This window comes from Penicillium subrubescens (assembly GCF_028828155.1).
Source record: "Penicillium subrubescens strain IBT 31985 chromosome Unknown utg000010l_segment0_segment0, whole genome shotgun sequence".
Taxonomy (NCBI): Eukaryota; Fungi; Ascomycota; class Eurotiomycetes; order Eurotiales; family Aspergillaceae; genus Penicillium; species Penicillium subrubescens.
The window spans coordinates 572,356-587,529 of NW_026643160.1; the positions used below are offsets into that span (position 1 = coordinate 572,356).

At 47.0% G+C, this 15,174-nt stretch overlaps 5 protein-coding genes across 5 annotated transcripts; 1 reads left to right on the forward strand and 4 right to left on the reverse strand.

Moving 5' to 3' along the window:
* Nucleotides 1–3,164: 3,164 nt before the first annotated feature.
* On the forward strand, nt 3,165–5,247 carry N7473_011408 (fungal specific transcription factor domain-containing protein; the record flags this gene model as incomplete). Its single annotated transcript, XM_057157347.1, has 2 exons — nt 3,165–3,275; nt 3,316–5,247. 2 exons carry the CDS (start codon nt 3,165–3,167, stop codon nt 5,245–5,247), a joined length of 2,043 nt encoding a protein of 680 aa, XP_057003197.1.
* Nucleotides 5,248–6,064: 817 nt separating this feature from the next.
* N7473_011409 (uncharacterized protein) lies at nt 6,065–7,539 on the reverse strand (the record flags this gene model as incomplete). Its single annotated transcript, XM_057157348.1, has 6 exons — nt 6,065–6,550; nt 6,601–6,820; nt 6,877–6,913; nt 6,980–7,004; nt 7,078–7,111; nt 7,166–7,539. The coding sequence occupies 6 exons, from the start codon at nt 7,537–7,539 to the stop codon at nt 6,065–6,067; spliced, it is 1,176 nt and encodes a 391-aa protein (XP_057003198.1).
* Nucleotides 7,540–9,240: 1,701 nt separating this feature from the next.
* On the reverse strand, nt 9,241–9,549 carry N7473_011410 (uncharacterized protein; the record flags this gene model as incomplete). Its single annotated transcript, XM_057157349.1, has 1 exon — nt 9,241–9,549. The coding sequence occupies one exon, from the start codon at nt 9,547–9,549 to the stop codon at nt 9,241–9,243; it is 309 nt and encodes a 102-aa protein (XP_057003199.1).
* Nucleotides 9,550–10,574: 1,025 nt separating this feature from the next.
* N7473_011411 (uncharacterized protein) lies at nt 10,575–11,291 on the reverse strand (the record flags this gene model as incomplete). Its single annotated transcript, XM_057157350.1, has 1 exon — nt 10,575–11,291. The coding sequence occupies one exon, from the start codon at nt 11,289–11,291 to the stop codon at nt 10,575–10,577; it is 717 nt and encodes a 238-aa protein (XP_057003200.1).
* A 1,228-nt stretch (nt 11,292–12,519) lies between these two features.
* On the reverse strand, nt 12,520–14,682 carry N7473_011412 (D-serine dehydratase; the record flags this gene model as incomplete). The annotated part of the gene is made up of 5 exons (XM_057157351.1): nt 12,520–12,920; nt 12,967–13,464; nt 13,531–13,944; nt 13,999–14,412; nt 14,550–14,682. 5 exons carry the CDS (start codon nt 14,680–14,682, stop codon nt 12,520–12,522), a joined length of 1,860 nt encoding a protein of 619 aa, XP_057003201.1.
* Nucleotides 14,683–15,174: the final 492 nt, after the last annotated feature.

Here is a 15,174-nt window from a genome sequence, read left to right on the forward strand (position 1 = left end):
CTTCAATTGTACAATAATAATATGAGGTCCATCGTCGAGGCCATTTCGCCCCATTCGCCCCCATCGCTCGGTCTTCTGCTCCATCTGGTGATCGAGACACCCGCAACAATCGGCTTCCTCTTCTTTCCATCTGCCACCCTTCCCGCGCCTCAACCACAAGTACAAGCCATCATTCGCCAATATGGACTGCTACTTGGCTGTACTAATGTGGTCATTGCTGTTTTGCTGAGCATGAAATCGTCCATCCCAAATGTCGCATATATCTCGCTTGAACATCATATCGGAAGAGCTCTCGCAATATACCATATCGGACCGCTGTGCAGAGCAGCCTCCCGCATTCACCAAAGTGAAAATATCCAAAATGTCTTTGCCAGCCCGTGGTTACATCTCATTGCACATGCTCTTTGTCTTGGAGCATTGGTTTTGCCATAGGCTGTATCAAGATGATAATTTGTTTTGGTGATATGTGTGAAGAGCTAAAGCAAAACTTGATTCAATATAGCTAGACCCCGAACTATTTACCAAATGTTTGAAGAAAAGATAAATAAGTCTGTGTGGTACGATATAGGTACCTAGGACTAAACATCCTCCATTTCATTTGAATTCTTTATGCTTCAATTCATTCCTATTTCTATCGCTTTCCACCGTTACTTAATTGAATTTCTCGAATTCGTTAATCTAGGTACGTTTTGTCGCCCATCTAAAACTGCATATCCTATGGGGGTAAATAGAATGGTGGTCGATTGGATTTATTTTGTACGGCCCTGCTTTTCTGATTTTAGGTCCGTTCGATTTGATTGAATACACCCCATTCTTTTTACGCTTTCCGGCGGGCTACGAACTCTAGATTGTGGTACGTCGGGAACCAGTATTTAGGTAAGAAAGCATTACAAGTTCAGAAGAATTGGTCTTAAATCAAGGTAGTAGTAAGGGTTTCAAAATGATAGTTCCTTGATCGGGTGCGGGTACCTAAGTCTACATGGTTGAATGGGCTCCGTTTTGGTTCGGTGGGCACCCAATCAAAAGTGCGTGCGCTTTCACTGACCTCATAGCCCGACCGGCAATCGCCGTCAAGGATTATTCGAATGAGAATATGTTCAACTAGAGAGAAATTGACGATCGCCCATTCTAATGACTTCTAAGACTCGTGACGAGAAGGTAATTGGACATTCATCATGTCCGCAAAGACTATTATTTACAAGTTGTAAAGTCTAGGCTGTGGAATGCTCGGTCGGGCAATAAAAGCAACCACCCCACACCCACCACTCGTATCTTATACCGATGCCCTATTTCGATGGGATACGAAGCTTCAGAATCTTTTTTTTCTCTTGGGTCATCTTGCGTAAATTCTTCCTGCCACTTTTCTTATACTCGGTCATGAGACTCCAACCCAGGAAAGTTAAGAGAACCAAGCGGCCAATCCCAGTCTGCCAAGGTCGCTTAACATGCCAAGGGAGGATATCGATCTAATCAATCTGTTTTTTTCTTCCGGTCTCGGCTCAGCCTTTGTCTTATCAATCTAGGGTGCAACGACGGAGATTTTTTTGACTTTTGATGGGGAAAAATAGGCAACCACTCAGAGATTCCAAGTCCACCACATTTTCTGGTTTAGTTGCGTCAGAGTCAACGTTTTTCTTTCGGTCGCGTAGCCTCAACTCTTTCAAGGAGGATTTATACTCCTAAGTTCTTAGTTTAAGATGACCGCATTGGCTCAAATCTTTCGAAGCGATACGCCATATAAATTTACTCCAATTTTGAACTAGCTTAGGATACGTGTACTAGGAGCTCTGTGTAAGGATATACTCTATAAGTCAGGATAGAGGCCTGTCAATCAGGTAGGAGAAATGGAGCCAAGTCAATAGTGTAGAAAGGTCAAGAACTGTTCCTTGAGGATCGCAAAACCTCTTCAACATGGGTCAATTTATATACAGTCTCATCACTCAAACAGGAAGGAGATGTATCCTTGGTAGGGAAATGGGAGCGGGGTGAAACACGAGGCTTGTGTAACCTCTGTCAAGGGTGTTCCCTGCAGGAGTTCGTACACGTACTGATGCCGAAGCCCCAGCGAACCTCCACAGAAAGCCTGACGGCTTATCAGGCCCGGGAAGCCTGAGGCACCAACACTTGGGAATAACCTCATGCCAGGATATATCATAACATATTCGATCGACCTGTGTGCGCCTACAAGCACACGCCTCAGGGTTTATGCACGCGGCGTGAATCCGACAGATAGCTTATAGCGTAGTAGAGTAAGATAGGGCCCCCCGGGTTCCTAGGAGCAATATAATCGGAACGGTAGTATTCGGACTAAAAGAGATTGCAAGAACAGGATTCTGATATATACGCTCAAAAGTGAGATACTAGACTTGGCTCTTACGTATTAGACAGTTCTTCTCTAGCAGGCGATTACTCAGGGCAAGCTATTCTAGTTTAGAGCAGACCGTCTAAATATATCAGGACTAATACTATAATAAGAGGCCTATAGTAGAGCCAGTAGATGAAGGGTTCCTAGGAGCATATAGTCTAATTGACAGTGTGATCAACCAATAGGCTTCATTGTGATGCAGTGAATAGCAGCAAGCGTCTAGGACGGAATATCAAATTGTTGATACTAGTGCTTTTCTGATTTTGTGGATACGACTAGCGTGTTCACTTTTAATTGAGGTGCTGGTTAGGCCACGTGCTTAGTGAGTGGATCAGACCTGCTCAGTAGCTGATCAGAGTGCTTACATAATACACTCTGATCAGATCGGAGCGCTCAGAGACGTGCTCAGATCTACTCAGTGAGCAAAAGCGGCGAGGGTCCGAGCACTAAAACGGAAAGGGAAAGCCAAGACCCAGCATAGGAAATCCGGTCGGTAGGGATTCTCGGGAACTCATGAAAACTTTTGTCTTGCATGGCCAAGCGTTTTGCCTCGTACTAGTGATTAGAACGTAGCTTCAGATGTCACAGTCTAGCTAGATTTAGAAAGTAGGTTAGTGGGGGCTACACATCTGTGTCTAGTGTTGCCCGACCTTCCAATCTGGGATGACTGCCGCTTTGGGAAAGTGGCCGCTTACAGCGGCCACTTGCCTATTTACCTCCATCTCCGCCTCGTTTCGCAGGACTGCCCATCCGACATCAACTGGCAACTCCGATAAATTTAAGGATACAGGCTAGTGCAATGGAACTCACGTTCTTGGTCGGACGAGATGGCCAAAATGTAAAAAGGCCTCGTCGGGCGTGCACACCGTGCCGCCAGAAAAAGGTGCGGGCTGGGATCAAGATACTGAGGGTAGTAGTTGACTCCAAAAAACATGCTAACCTCAGGCTAGAAACGGTGCTTCCACGGAATCTCAGCTGGCTCAGATCACCAATCATCGCATGCAAGGCTGTCGGAGCCGCTGAACAGTCAAGTTGAGGAAGTTGCCCACCAAAAGGCAACTCTCGCGACATCGGACAGTCCAGCAGGGCGGGATTTATCCCCACAACTTGACGGGCAAGAGGCTCAAAATTCTCCCGACACATCTACTACCATTAGCGATCGCGCCAGGAGGGAATTTGGTACTCCCCGTTTCTTGTGCTATACCAGTCCTTTGGTAGCGTTGCAGAACAATCCGCAACCTCCGCAACCTAGGCTAGCCAGTGGCCAATCCCGCGAAGGAGATCTGGGAGCCTGGTCCTATGAAGAGAACAGTACACCCAAAGAAAGTGGACCGCAAAGGTCGCCAACTCCTCAACAGCATGCATATCCGGGGATCTTGCCCTCAAGAGGAAGCCAAGTTGCATTGATGGAAATATTCTTTTCCCGCGTACACCCGCTGTTGCCATTAGTGGACGAAGATGACACCCGTGTTCAATTTGAAAATGGTACTTTGCCTCATCCGCTTCTTCAAGCTATCTGTCTTGTTGCAGCAAAGGACCAGAGTGCGACGCCTTTCCTGCTTCTAGGGTCGGACGCGACGCTGTTGCCTGTCAACAAGTTTGGCCAACGGCTGTACAAAGATATACTGGAGAACATGCCTCACAGGAGAGATGGGAACAGGTTGCTCATAATACGGATCCTTGCTCTTTTATCACTCCACGAATGGGGCCGCAACGGATCAGAGGAAAGCTCTTTAACTTTGACTCAAGCTATTCACCATGCGTGGTCTATCGGCTTACATCTTCGGCGAGCTGATAGCGAGACTTCGCCGAAGGCTCAATCTCTCTTTTGGTGTCTATGGAGCCTTGATAAATGGAGCTCGGTCGTGGAAGGAAGACCGGTATTGATACATGACTGTGATCACGGACAGAAAGTGACCGATGTGCTTCCTTTGTTCAAACCGCCGCAACGGATATGGCTTCTCATTGCAAATCAACTGGGTCGTGTTATCAGAACTTACAGACCAAGGCTCGAGGGGACCCAAGATCAATATCCAGATCTTTCTCTCTTTGAGGAGTTTGTTGAAACGTCCGAGGCGTGGGATACTGATCCGCTGCTGCTGGGTGAGTACGTTCTATATTCGAGAATCTTTTGCATGATAACTTATCAACTGTACCCAGACTCGCTTGAGCTCTATTATCACGCTACCATTATTCTTGGCACATATTCGGCCGAACTTCAAGGCCGCTATCCTTCACGAGAGTGCAGGATCCATCAAAGTCAGGCCATCCTAGCCCTCGCAGCGACCTGCCGACGAACTGATATTAGGGAACTTTCTCCTCTGCCAATATCTGCCTACAGCATTTCCCTCGCCTTTTCGATCACCTACAGGCAGTTACAAAAAGCAAAGCTAACAAGTCATCAACTCCTGGCAAGGGATAATCTTTCAATATTCCACCAGAGTTTGAAATCGCTTAGTTGTATCTGGTGGCTCGCAGCAGTCATGATGCGTCTGGGCAAGCAAGCCCTGGAAAATATTCAACGTCCTGCAACCCAGGGACAATCCAGATCACAACCGCCTACAAGTCAGTTGAATGGGGTCTTGGGGACTCGATCGTCACTTCCGCAATCTCCAATTCTCTCGAATGTCAACGATAGTACTTTGCGAACCGACACAAGCTACTTTGATAATCCGAACGCTTCCGAGGGCAGTCTAAATACCTTGGAAGACCCATTATCTGGGACATCGTTCTGGTCTGGCGTTGACCATCTTTTCGAAAATCGGGATTTGTCGACTTTGGGAGAAGATTCTCTTGAAACCATTTTTGAGAATTTCTTGGATGCCAATTTCCCCACCTGTTTGGGCGACCAATCCCTTGGAGGCTACACTATATCAAGCTAGTTCAGTCGCTGATATACATTGTATACGTTCCTTGGTGGCTGTCCCAAGGCATATTTGTAGGGTCGGGTTAATGGCACTACATGAACGTTACTCGCACTACATACTAAACCTTTTTGGGTCAGTACCCGCCTTGGCAACTTTTCACCACCAAAAAGGTACATCCGACACCTAAAAACAACAACTCCGGTCTACCAAGGCTTCTGTCTAGATATTTCTATGAATAATAAGCCCTTTTTTGCGGTCGCTCTTAGGGTCAGTATTTACTTCGAGCACGTTACTATATGTTTACCTATTATTCGATAATTATTATGGCTCTTTATCATAAGAACCAGAGGAATATGACTACACATAAAGATAGGGATATTTCTGTAGGTCTTAAATGTACCTTTTGGTGGTGGGGGCGGACGTTAACCGAAAAGGGCCTAGTTTGTAGTGCGAGTAACGTTCATGTAGTGCCATTAACCTGACCCTATTTGTATGGTTCAATACGTCGGAGATATTCTTAATTTCTGAGATAGCAATCCCAGACCTTCCAAGCCGGCACATTTCCATCCAAAAGAGTTTGCGAAGCGCCACTCTCTGCATATGCACTAGATCAGGCACCGTAAAGTCCAGACGGAAAATTTGTCGAAAAACATAAAACGCATAGGACGATGCTTTGAGATCGCTTCAAGGATAGACCTCGGGGCGGTCGGACTCCGATCTCTCGCGGGATACCAAGAAGGTTTCTTCTTCTTGCCTGACCAATGTAGCCATAATTACACTACTCCATATCTCTATCCAAGTAGCGCCGTAGCTGGGCATTGAGGGACATTTGTCACTGGAGCGAACCGTGTAGCTTTCTATGATATCGTTCTGCCAGTTCTGTACAGGGCCCCCATATGCGTCTCCGATTGGCAATTCCCATAAAGGTACCAGTCAGTCCATACAATGGCTGAGTCTTCTTATCCAGCCACAAGTAAAGAGACTTATAATTTCGCACTCTACTGGACTCGGGGCTCTCAAAATACTGTTGGAGCTCCCAAAGCCAGACCATGTCCCCCGCGAGACGGTTTTTCCAAAACGAATTGCTTCGAGTAAGTGTGAGGATTGCCCAGGATGCCCTGTTGAGCGCCATTATCGAATCTCCAGGTAAATACTGAAGAATAAGATATATGACATCGTAAGGCATGTTCGTGAACGGATCTTTGATCACTTTGTTGCCTAGTTCTAAGGGTTTCTGGCTTTCGAATAGGCCGGCTTCAAAGTCGACAATGATTTGATGTCCCATGTCAAACTCTAGGGTAGGACAGACCACGGAATACTAGTGAAAGCCCGTTAGGTCAGAACAATCAGCGCGACGATAATTCATACCTCCTCGCCGGGTATACATTGCCAGTCTTGGTCTGGACCTGTGATATCACCATAGCTCAGATTCAGACAACTAAAATCTGCCAAATCAAGCATCACGTCATAAAGGACGTTCTTTTGGATAGAGGCGACACTTGAGATGCCAATGGCTCGACTGAGCAATACGATACACTCCCAGTGAACCGGGAAGACTGGAGGATCAGTTAAATCAGACACGCCATAGCTGAAGGATGTAAGTGAAGGATTCACGTCATATGTGAGAGAGTGCAGGGAGCTTACGCGAAATAACGTGATTGCTCATCGGAGTCGTCAGGGTCTAGTAAGTATCGCTAGGTATTAGAAAACTTCACTTAATAGTAGGGGTAGGGGGGCGTCCTAATGCCTGTGTCGTGAATGTAAACCCGGTTCTATCGATATTATTCGTTAAAAATTTAACGTCCTCCCTTAAATCGGCGGCGTGACTTCGAATTGCATGCTTACCCGGTCGTCATAATAACAATCACACAACATATATCTGTTAACAGTCAACTCAGTCACTGGGAAATCTAGTAAATAAGGCATAACGCACGTCCTGGGCCCAGGTTTGCGATGAGCGATTCCCAGGGCGAACACAGTGTTCAGCCAGGAGAGGTCCTCTGGGCTGATGACATCCGGATCGTAACTGTGATCATAGTCGTCGCTGTTGACTGAAGCAGTGTCCTCGTCAACGTCTGCTTCTGCCGTCTCTCGGAGCCATGGCATCTTGGAAAGCCTTTCTTCTTTCTCATCCTCCTCCTCTTCATCTGTTTCGTAGTAAAGACTTCCTGTGCGGCGTGAATAAGTCCTTCTCGCGACGCGTGCACGGCGTAGTTTTAGGTGCCAGGGGTTGGTAGAGCCGACTTCACACGAGCCTCCGAGAGGACAGCAACATATCGCGCAGTAGACATTAAATTCAGCAACCATGATGTGAGCTCGTGGTAGAAAAGATGATAAAATAATTTGTTGATGAAGCTCGTATTCATCTGCGGGGTGGTCTCGTCCGTCCCTAGAGTCACGTGTCTCTCCCGTTCGGACAATCTTCTTGTACAATAGGCCCTGGGTTTGAAAATGGAATTCATATTAGGGTGAGTGTGGGTGATACGGGTGACCAGTCTGGAGACTGGGATTATGGGGTTGAGAAATTGGTGCGGATTCTGTCTGACCCGGATCACCTAGTCGCCATTTCCAGATCCGCCATTATTTTCATACTTCAGTGACCATGACTGCCGGGCAGCTTATACAGCGCAGCCCCATATCGCTCTGAGCATTAGAAATACAGGCTCGACATAACGTATTGTCGGGTCACCTCGATGTAGTTGCGGACTGCCCAATCAAGGTTAGCCATATGCCACACTCCAGGAAGCGGGGCTGAACCTGCCTTGTATAGATCGGGGGCCCAGAATAGGTATAGAAGGTCGACCATGACGTCCAAATTCTAGAACAATAGTCAGATCGACTATCGCTCTTTTCTAGATCAGGGTTCTTCCTCTAATCAACCATTGAATCTTAGCGACTCACCACAAACGCCACCAAAATGTCCCCAAGTATTAACCAAAATGTCGCGAAAAGGCTTCGTTCTGTGCTGCACCCTTCTTTTCTCAATGATCGATCAAAGTTCAACTCCTTTGATACCCTTCCACCTGAATTGATCATGGCTATTCTCGCCTTCCTTCCGAGTGTGGATCGAATATGCTTCTCACTGAGCTGCAAGTACACGTTTTGCTGCTTTCTGGCCTACATGCAAGGACGCGGACAGACTAATTCCATACTCTTCCCACGACGTGAGCGAGCCATGATTTTCGCAAATTCTGCAAGTCTGCCTAATCGCTGAATACTGCGGAGGTTCAAGCTCGGACCTTGGTCTAGACCATTCCTCCTTCACAGCCATTCCTTTTCAAGACGGAGGTCGACTAATCTCACACACCTGTCCCGTCACCACAAACTTTGCTAAGCTCGATGTGCTTATAAGGATAACGGTCGATCGTCACAATGAGTTGCGTATTTTGAATGATTTTACTCTTTCGGACTTCGATCCCAGTCCATCATATTCACTTCGTATGCGGTGATACTGGCACTTTCCTGAGCTATTCATTGAGAGTTTTACTCGTGAAGCTGGATCGGGGTTTTACTGCGGCGTTTTGGGATACTACAATGTTTGGAGAAGTTCACCCAGACCACCTTCCCGGGGCCGTTTTTTTGTCATGATACAAGTGGACAGGGGTCTAGGTCGCCCGAAAAGTTGGCCTAACATACGCTGAAAACTTCACAGCAACAGGTAGGGACCATCTTTGACTATTTTTGTCGAACTCAGCATGTATCTGCTCCGGATCCCCTTGCACCCACTAGCTACTTGGCCGGCACGCAGACAAAATTAGCAGATGGATTCAGCATTATGATACAGGAGAAGTCTCTATATGAGCAAGTTACACAAAAATGGTGTCAATTAGTGTCTACCTTCAAATGAGTGTATGTAATTGGTCCATTGCCAAAACATTGACCACAATTCGTCGGTAAAGCATTTCTAACACATGGGCATTCCACCAACACACAGAAAGACCTTTTGCGAAACGGAAAGTTGGATCATTCTGGCAGTATCTCTTGTCGTGCGATAAGCTCCGACATATCTCAAAATTGCAATGTCGTGGTGGGTGCAAAGCCGTTTTCGCTTCTCTGGGAGGTATGCTGGTCTTGGGCACAGGTTATGTATCCTTGGGTAACGGGACACTGCGGAAGCCCATGAATCCAAAGTATCGGGAGGTTTCCGGCAGGGACTCGGTTCTGGCGGATGTCGCCATTGTTGACAGAGTCGACTGGCCATAGGATGCGCTTTTGCTTCTGAGGAACACCGGCGCAATCGACGAGAAAGTCTAGTTCGTCCGACAGGGCGACGTAGGCTCCGAATGGCGTTCCATATTCCGTACACGGTTGACTCATGGTCTTGAGGTCCAATGCCGTATAATTCGAAGAAAGAAGTCAAGACAGCATACATAGCCTAGATATCGACAACAAGGCGGAGTTCGCTAGATGAGGGCCTGCTTCATATTGGAGATGCCGAAGGCGGCCTCCAGCTTATGGAGACATGACTTAGTAGTACATGACGGAGGTCTATTTCAGGGTAATGGAAATATAGACGTGGCGAGGGTTTCCGGCGACTTGAGTCTTTATGTTGACCATTGTCAGGCGCTCGCTGAGCAGGCTCACCTTGATTATACCGGGGTCAACTGACCGATCAAAACTAGAACTATCAGTGTTGTAAAAACGACTCTATACACAGAAGCTTTTGATGGCGCACTGGCACCACTCCGAAAAGGACACCAGCAATCAGAAGGTGGAAAGGAGTCAATCATTCAACCTAGAGATCTCTCCAAGGGGATGGAAGGGAAAGGGAGAAGCGAAGGCCTCTTATAGGCCGAAAAACAAGGCGCAGGGCCTGAACAAACAAGGAAGCTGCCATCAGGAGAGTATCTCCATCAATTTTGAATGTACAGGTCCCCGAGGAATTATTTGTCAGTCCTCGCAAATCACAAATCGAAGTTTAAATTGTAATAGCCTTCGAAAACTTCCGGTGTTATGCTGTCGCCTGGATCTCGCAAGCTCGGTTACGTGATATGTATATCAGTTTCGAAAAATAGGAGTGATTAAGGGAATGGGAATGCTCCTGCGAAAGCATCTCGCGTGTTTGTGTACAGCACGCGACACCTTATTCGGAGCGTAGTTGACGGTAACGGGTCTAGAGAGTTGCATATTTCGGGATCAACTCATTTAGGATAAGGCGGATGTACAAATTGATAGATTCCCCTAATTCAGAAGAACAATTCCGGAACAAATTTAAGAAGTAAAATACTTTCTCGGGCATTTGATGGCCTCCCATTCGATCCAAATCACACATTGCTTAGTACAAAATAATTTACCAACGCTACCTCCATAGAATTTACAGAGTATATCATTGCCACTTCCTATCAATTCCGACCGCTCTTTCCACCAACATTCTGTTTCTCTGGCGTAGCCCGAGATATCAACTGATCAATCATATCAGGCTCAATCTTGATCTGCGCTCCTCCTTGCGGCACCTGTCGCGCAGGAGCCTGATAGTACTGCTGCTGATCGACAGACTGCCGCGGCGGATAATAATCACTTTGTCCCCTTTCTTGGTAATATTGCTGCGGCGGGGCCTGGGCGTGGGCATGAGGCTGGGCATGATAATAATCATCCGTTCTCTGCGCCGGTGGCTGTTGAGCCTGTCCTCCGTGGTAATATTGCTCCCGTACCGCATAGTGCGCCGGCTGATGTTCATTAGGCTGCACGGGTTGTCGGGGCGGCTGTGGACGGTAATATTCTTGTTGGGGTTGTGTGAACTGCGGCGCGGGGCGATGTTCATCAGGTCCTTGGTTGTGATAATACAAGCGGCCCGTCCCGAGGTCCCGGCTTGAGTAGGTCTCGGCCGACGGCTGTTGGGAAGTCGAATTTGAATAGGAGGGAGGACGTTTCGTGTATTTGGGAGGGAATGCGGGCTTGTGATCGGGGCCGGAGAGCTCAATGGGTTGGTCGGAGTCGTTCATGGCTGAGGCGTAGCGCGATGAGTCCAGGGGCACTGTAGAATGCTGTGCTGCTGGAGACTTTGTGCCAGCGCTTGAATGCGACATGGCAGGACTGCTTCTTTGGTTTGACGAGGCCATGATGAACCTGAGTCTTTGCTGGTTGAAGCGGGGTACGTCGGAGATGCAGAGTGGAGGTTATTTTGTTAGTGTCCTTTTTGCAGTGGGGCTGAGGTGATCAACACTGACACAAGTACCGTGCCATAGTAGATACTATACCAAGTACATTTGTACACTCTGAGTACAGCCATAAGTACTCAAAGCCTTTTTCTGAGTATTATACCCGAGCTTTTTCTTCAAATTTCCCTGAAAAATACCTTTATCAATCCATCATCCCCAGCATCACCAAGGTGATGGATGGATGTGGCATAGCAGAAGGGTAACGGTAGTGAGATATACTGACTGATAACCGTGATAATCTATCTACCAGTTCAAAATGGGGCGACAGCATCCCTATTTTGCAGTATGTTACATTCAATGCTCAATCAGACCAGTACGACGCCGCTCAATTCTCGCACGCAACGACGTTAATATTGGTAGGATGTCGGCATATCTGAAAATTCATAATGCAATCAATTCAGATTACCTATGAAGTCTACAAGAGAAGATGCGTGTTGCATTCCAAGATAGGTCTCATAGATCCATTAAAGCCTAAGAAAAAGTCTAGTGGAGATTATGGCTTATGTATAGCCTCTGTGTCAAAGCTTTAGATTCAAGTACCCCTCTTCTGCAGATATATACCACCATGTTGTTCACCTATGTTTCCCTGTGACCTTAATGATAGGTGTCGTGGTATAGTAGAGTTCGACCCCTTGTCCCAGACAATGGACTGACAAGACTGCTAAGGTTCCAATGCATAATCCTCGGCTCCGGAGTTCTTGCCTCCTAGGGTGATAAGTCTCACATCCCCGCGGGGTTGACGTTTTGTACGTCTCACTTCCACTTCTATGGTGGAACACAGTGTAAGAGGTCCCTAACATACGCTGCTGCGGCAGAGTGGCATATCCCTACCAATCTCCATTCTTGTGTGAATCTGCGGAGTCGCAGATGCCCCGGATTACCAGGCAAGGAAACGCGGCGAAAGCCCAGCCAATTCACTTTCAAAACAAAGTACGCCATCTTGTGCCGCTATTTGATCTCTGATCGCTGCATCTTTCATGACATGATTTGTTGATGCGATCGTGCCATAATGAATCTCAGTTGTGTTGGATTCATTGCGAGGGTCTCGCGAAATCAAGCAAGATTGATCATCCTTGGACCCCCGAGAAATATGTTCAGCATGTTGAGGATGGACCATGTGACATTGATATTAATCGATCCCTCGCAGAATTTGGGGTTGAAATTCCTTCCATAAATTTGGATTCTTTTCAAGGACCGTGATAATCGCGTCAACAATACCATTGGTGGCGATATCATATTTAACCTTGAGGGCAGTTACCGCTGTAAGAAGGACCGGTGGCGGCGAATCGAAAGACATAATGAGCTGGAAACCTTGACGCTGTGCCGACTGGCCAAGATCATACTGCAGGACACCACCATGGTTAGCGTTTGGAACGCCAATCACAAGATCTCGCAGACGAATATAATTTTTTGGGCTGGGTACACCGCTGCCGATACCGACCATGAGGCTAAAGCTAAGATTCGGAAAGCTTTGGCTCAGATTTTGAATGGCAAAAGCCATAGATGTCTTCGAGTACTCTTCCATCCTCGCTCCATGGCACAACAGAAATGACCATATTATGGCTCCCGATTTTACCGAACCCGTAATCGTACGGATCATCGCTCCTGATTCCGAGAGGGCATTCATGCATTTCTTCAAGAAATGTTTGAAGAGCAATTAATTCAATAGGTAGGGCACACACACAGGCCACGGTGTAGTCTTGTGGGCTTTTCAAATCAGCCGTTGCGGAGCCAGAGAGTTGTTGTGTATCTTCTTCGACGTCCTTTTCTTCCAGGAATGCCGGCTCAGATTCCAAGGGACCGTCATGAACGACTGGTTCCCCCAGCGCTCTTAATTCTTCCAGTTCGTTATCTCTCGATCCGACAGAGTCAATCTCGCTGAAAGACGACGCTTTTGAGCTGCCGGCAAAGTAGCCATTTTGTCGAAAATAACCACATTGACGGACTTCTTTCTCGCGTCGAGGTGATATCGGTTCCATACCAGGGTTGGGTTGGATCTTATTCTTGACCAGCCACTCGTAAACTTTTTCAGAGCTGTCCCGTATTCTCTCCTTGCTTTCTTCTCTGTCACCGTCTGCCTAGGGCAATGCACGGAGCGAGAAAGAATGTATATCCTTGGCAATATGATGGAGCAACACACCTTTATCCATCTCAACCCTTTCTTCTTCTTCTTCTTCTTCTTCTTCTTCTTCTTCTTCTTCTTCTTCTTCTTCTTCTTCTTCTTCTTCTTCTTCTTCTTCTTCTTCTTCTTCTAGCCAATTGCAAAGGGCGCAATGTCGGATTTCAGTTGGTGTATTCTTCTGCGAAAACTCGAGAAGAACTTGGATTTTGTCTAACGGAATAGTCGCTGCATGATTGGAGTTTATGTGCTGCACAAAAGCTTCCTTACTCATGAATTGAGACCCGTCGCCACATGTAAAGCATATCCAGTATATCAGACTGCTGTGATCCTTCAGCAGATGTTGCTGCCAGCTTTGCTTCGTATTAAAAAGGACGTCGGGCTGATCGCAGTTGGCTAAAATACAGGTGTAGGGACTCAAATCATCCGTGTTTCCTAGTTTATTATCAGTTTACCTGTCATAAGACTCATGTCAAGGTTCTCACCCACCTCCATCTGTTTTGTCTGCGTTCTCGGCAGGCAGTACTTCACAACAACACGGGCATCGGAAGGTATGCGCACCATTTGCAACTCGAGGTGGGCGTGGATAATCGAGGTCTATTGCCGTGACCCAGATTGTAGAAGATGCGGTGGGTGCAACGCGTTCGAGTTGACTTAGATTAAGAGTATCAGAAACTTTAGATGCACTAGTCACAGTGATGCTTGTGCTAATGGTGTTGCCTTTTGGTGCATCATTCGAGGGTTTCAAACTCTCCTTTGCTCCCACTATTTCTTCATGTGCTGAAAATTTTTCGATATGAACAATGACCTCCTCGGCATTGCGAGAATGTGTTGTGAGCTGATCAAGTCCCTTTTGAATTTTAATTCGAGCCTTTTCGTGACACATTGTGCCTGGGAAGGATTCTGTTATCGATTCAAGAAAGGGGTATCCATTTTTTGATACTGGGTGTGGCCACTAGATGAAACTCGTCAGTCTTCGTTCGTGTCAAGTACAGCTGTGAGATATACTTGCATTGCGTATAGCTTCGATATTCGCAAACCCAGTTGCTTCTCCTGGTCCAGCCCCAAAACGGCCGCAAACTGCTCGTTTGGACTCAACGCCCAATAAAGCCGCGATAGTAGCGACTCGGACATGGCAGCGTGCACGAAATCTAGCGGGTCTTCTGTTTCCATTCCGTAATGTGTTTCTCGAGCGAAGCTGAGGCTGATGGGTGATGCGGGGCAGGCTCAGCTGAAAAGGCCGCCCCAGTTTATACTAGGCGCATAAATTAGAAAAAGGAGATTTGTTGGCGGGCGCCGGGCTCTATTCAAGCCCTAGGCTTGCTGATGTTTTCGATTTCGAAATTTGGTCGGTTCTGCTCCTTATGTGGAATGGAACCCTCGATGATGTTACTAACAAGATGCACTCGGTCTAATCCCAGACTGTCTCGGCCCCCACATGAGGTAAACGACGATACACTATTGCTAAATCGACAATACAACTCTTATTCTGGTTTAGCGTTGTAATGGTATTATTATCTGACAGTGCCCACGGCACTGCTGGCACAGGAAGCGAAGAGAGAAGAGGGAGACTGAGTCAATTGGTCTATCTAGAAAAGGAGACGAAGACGACTAGGAAAGGAAGAAGAAGCAGAAGGGAACAGAACAGGGTCTATAAGGCCCTGA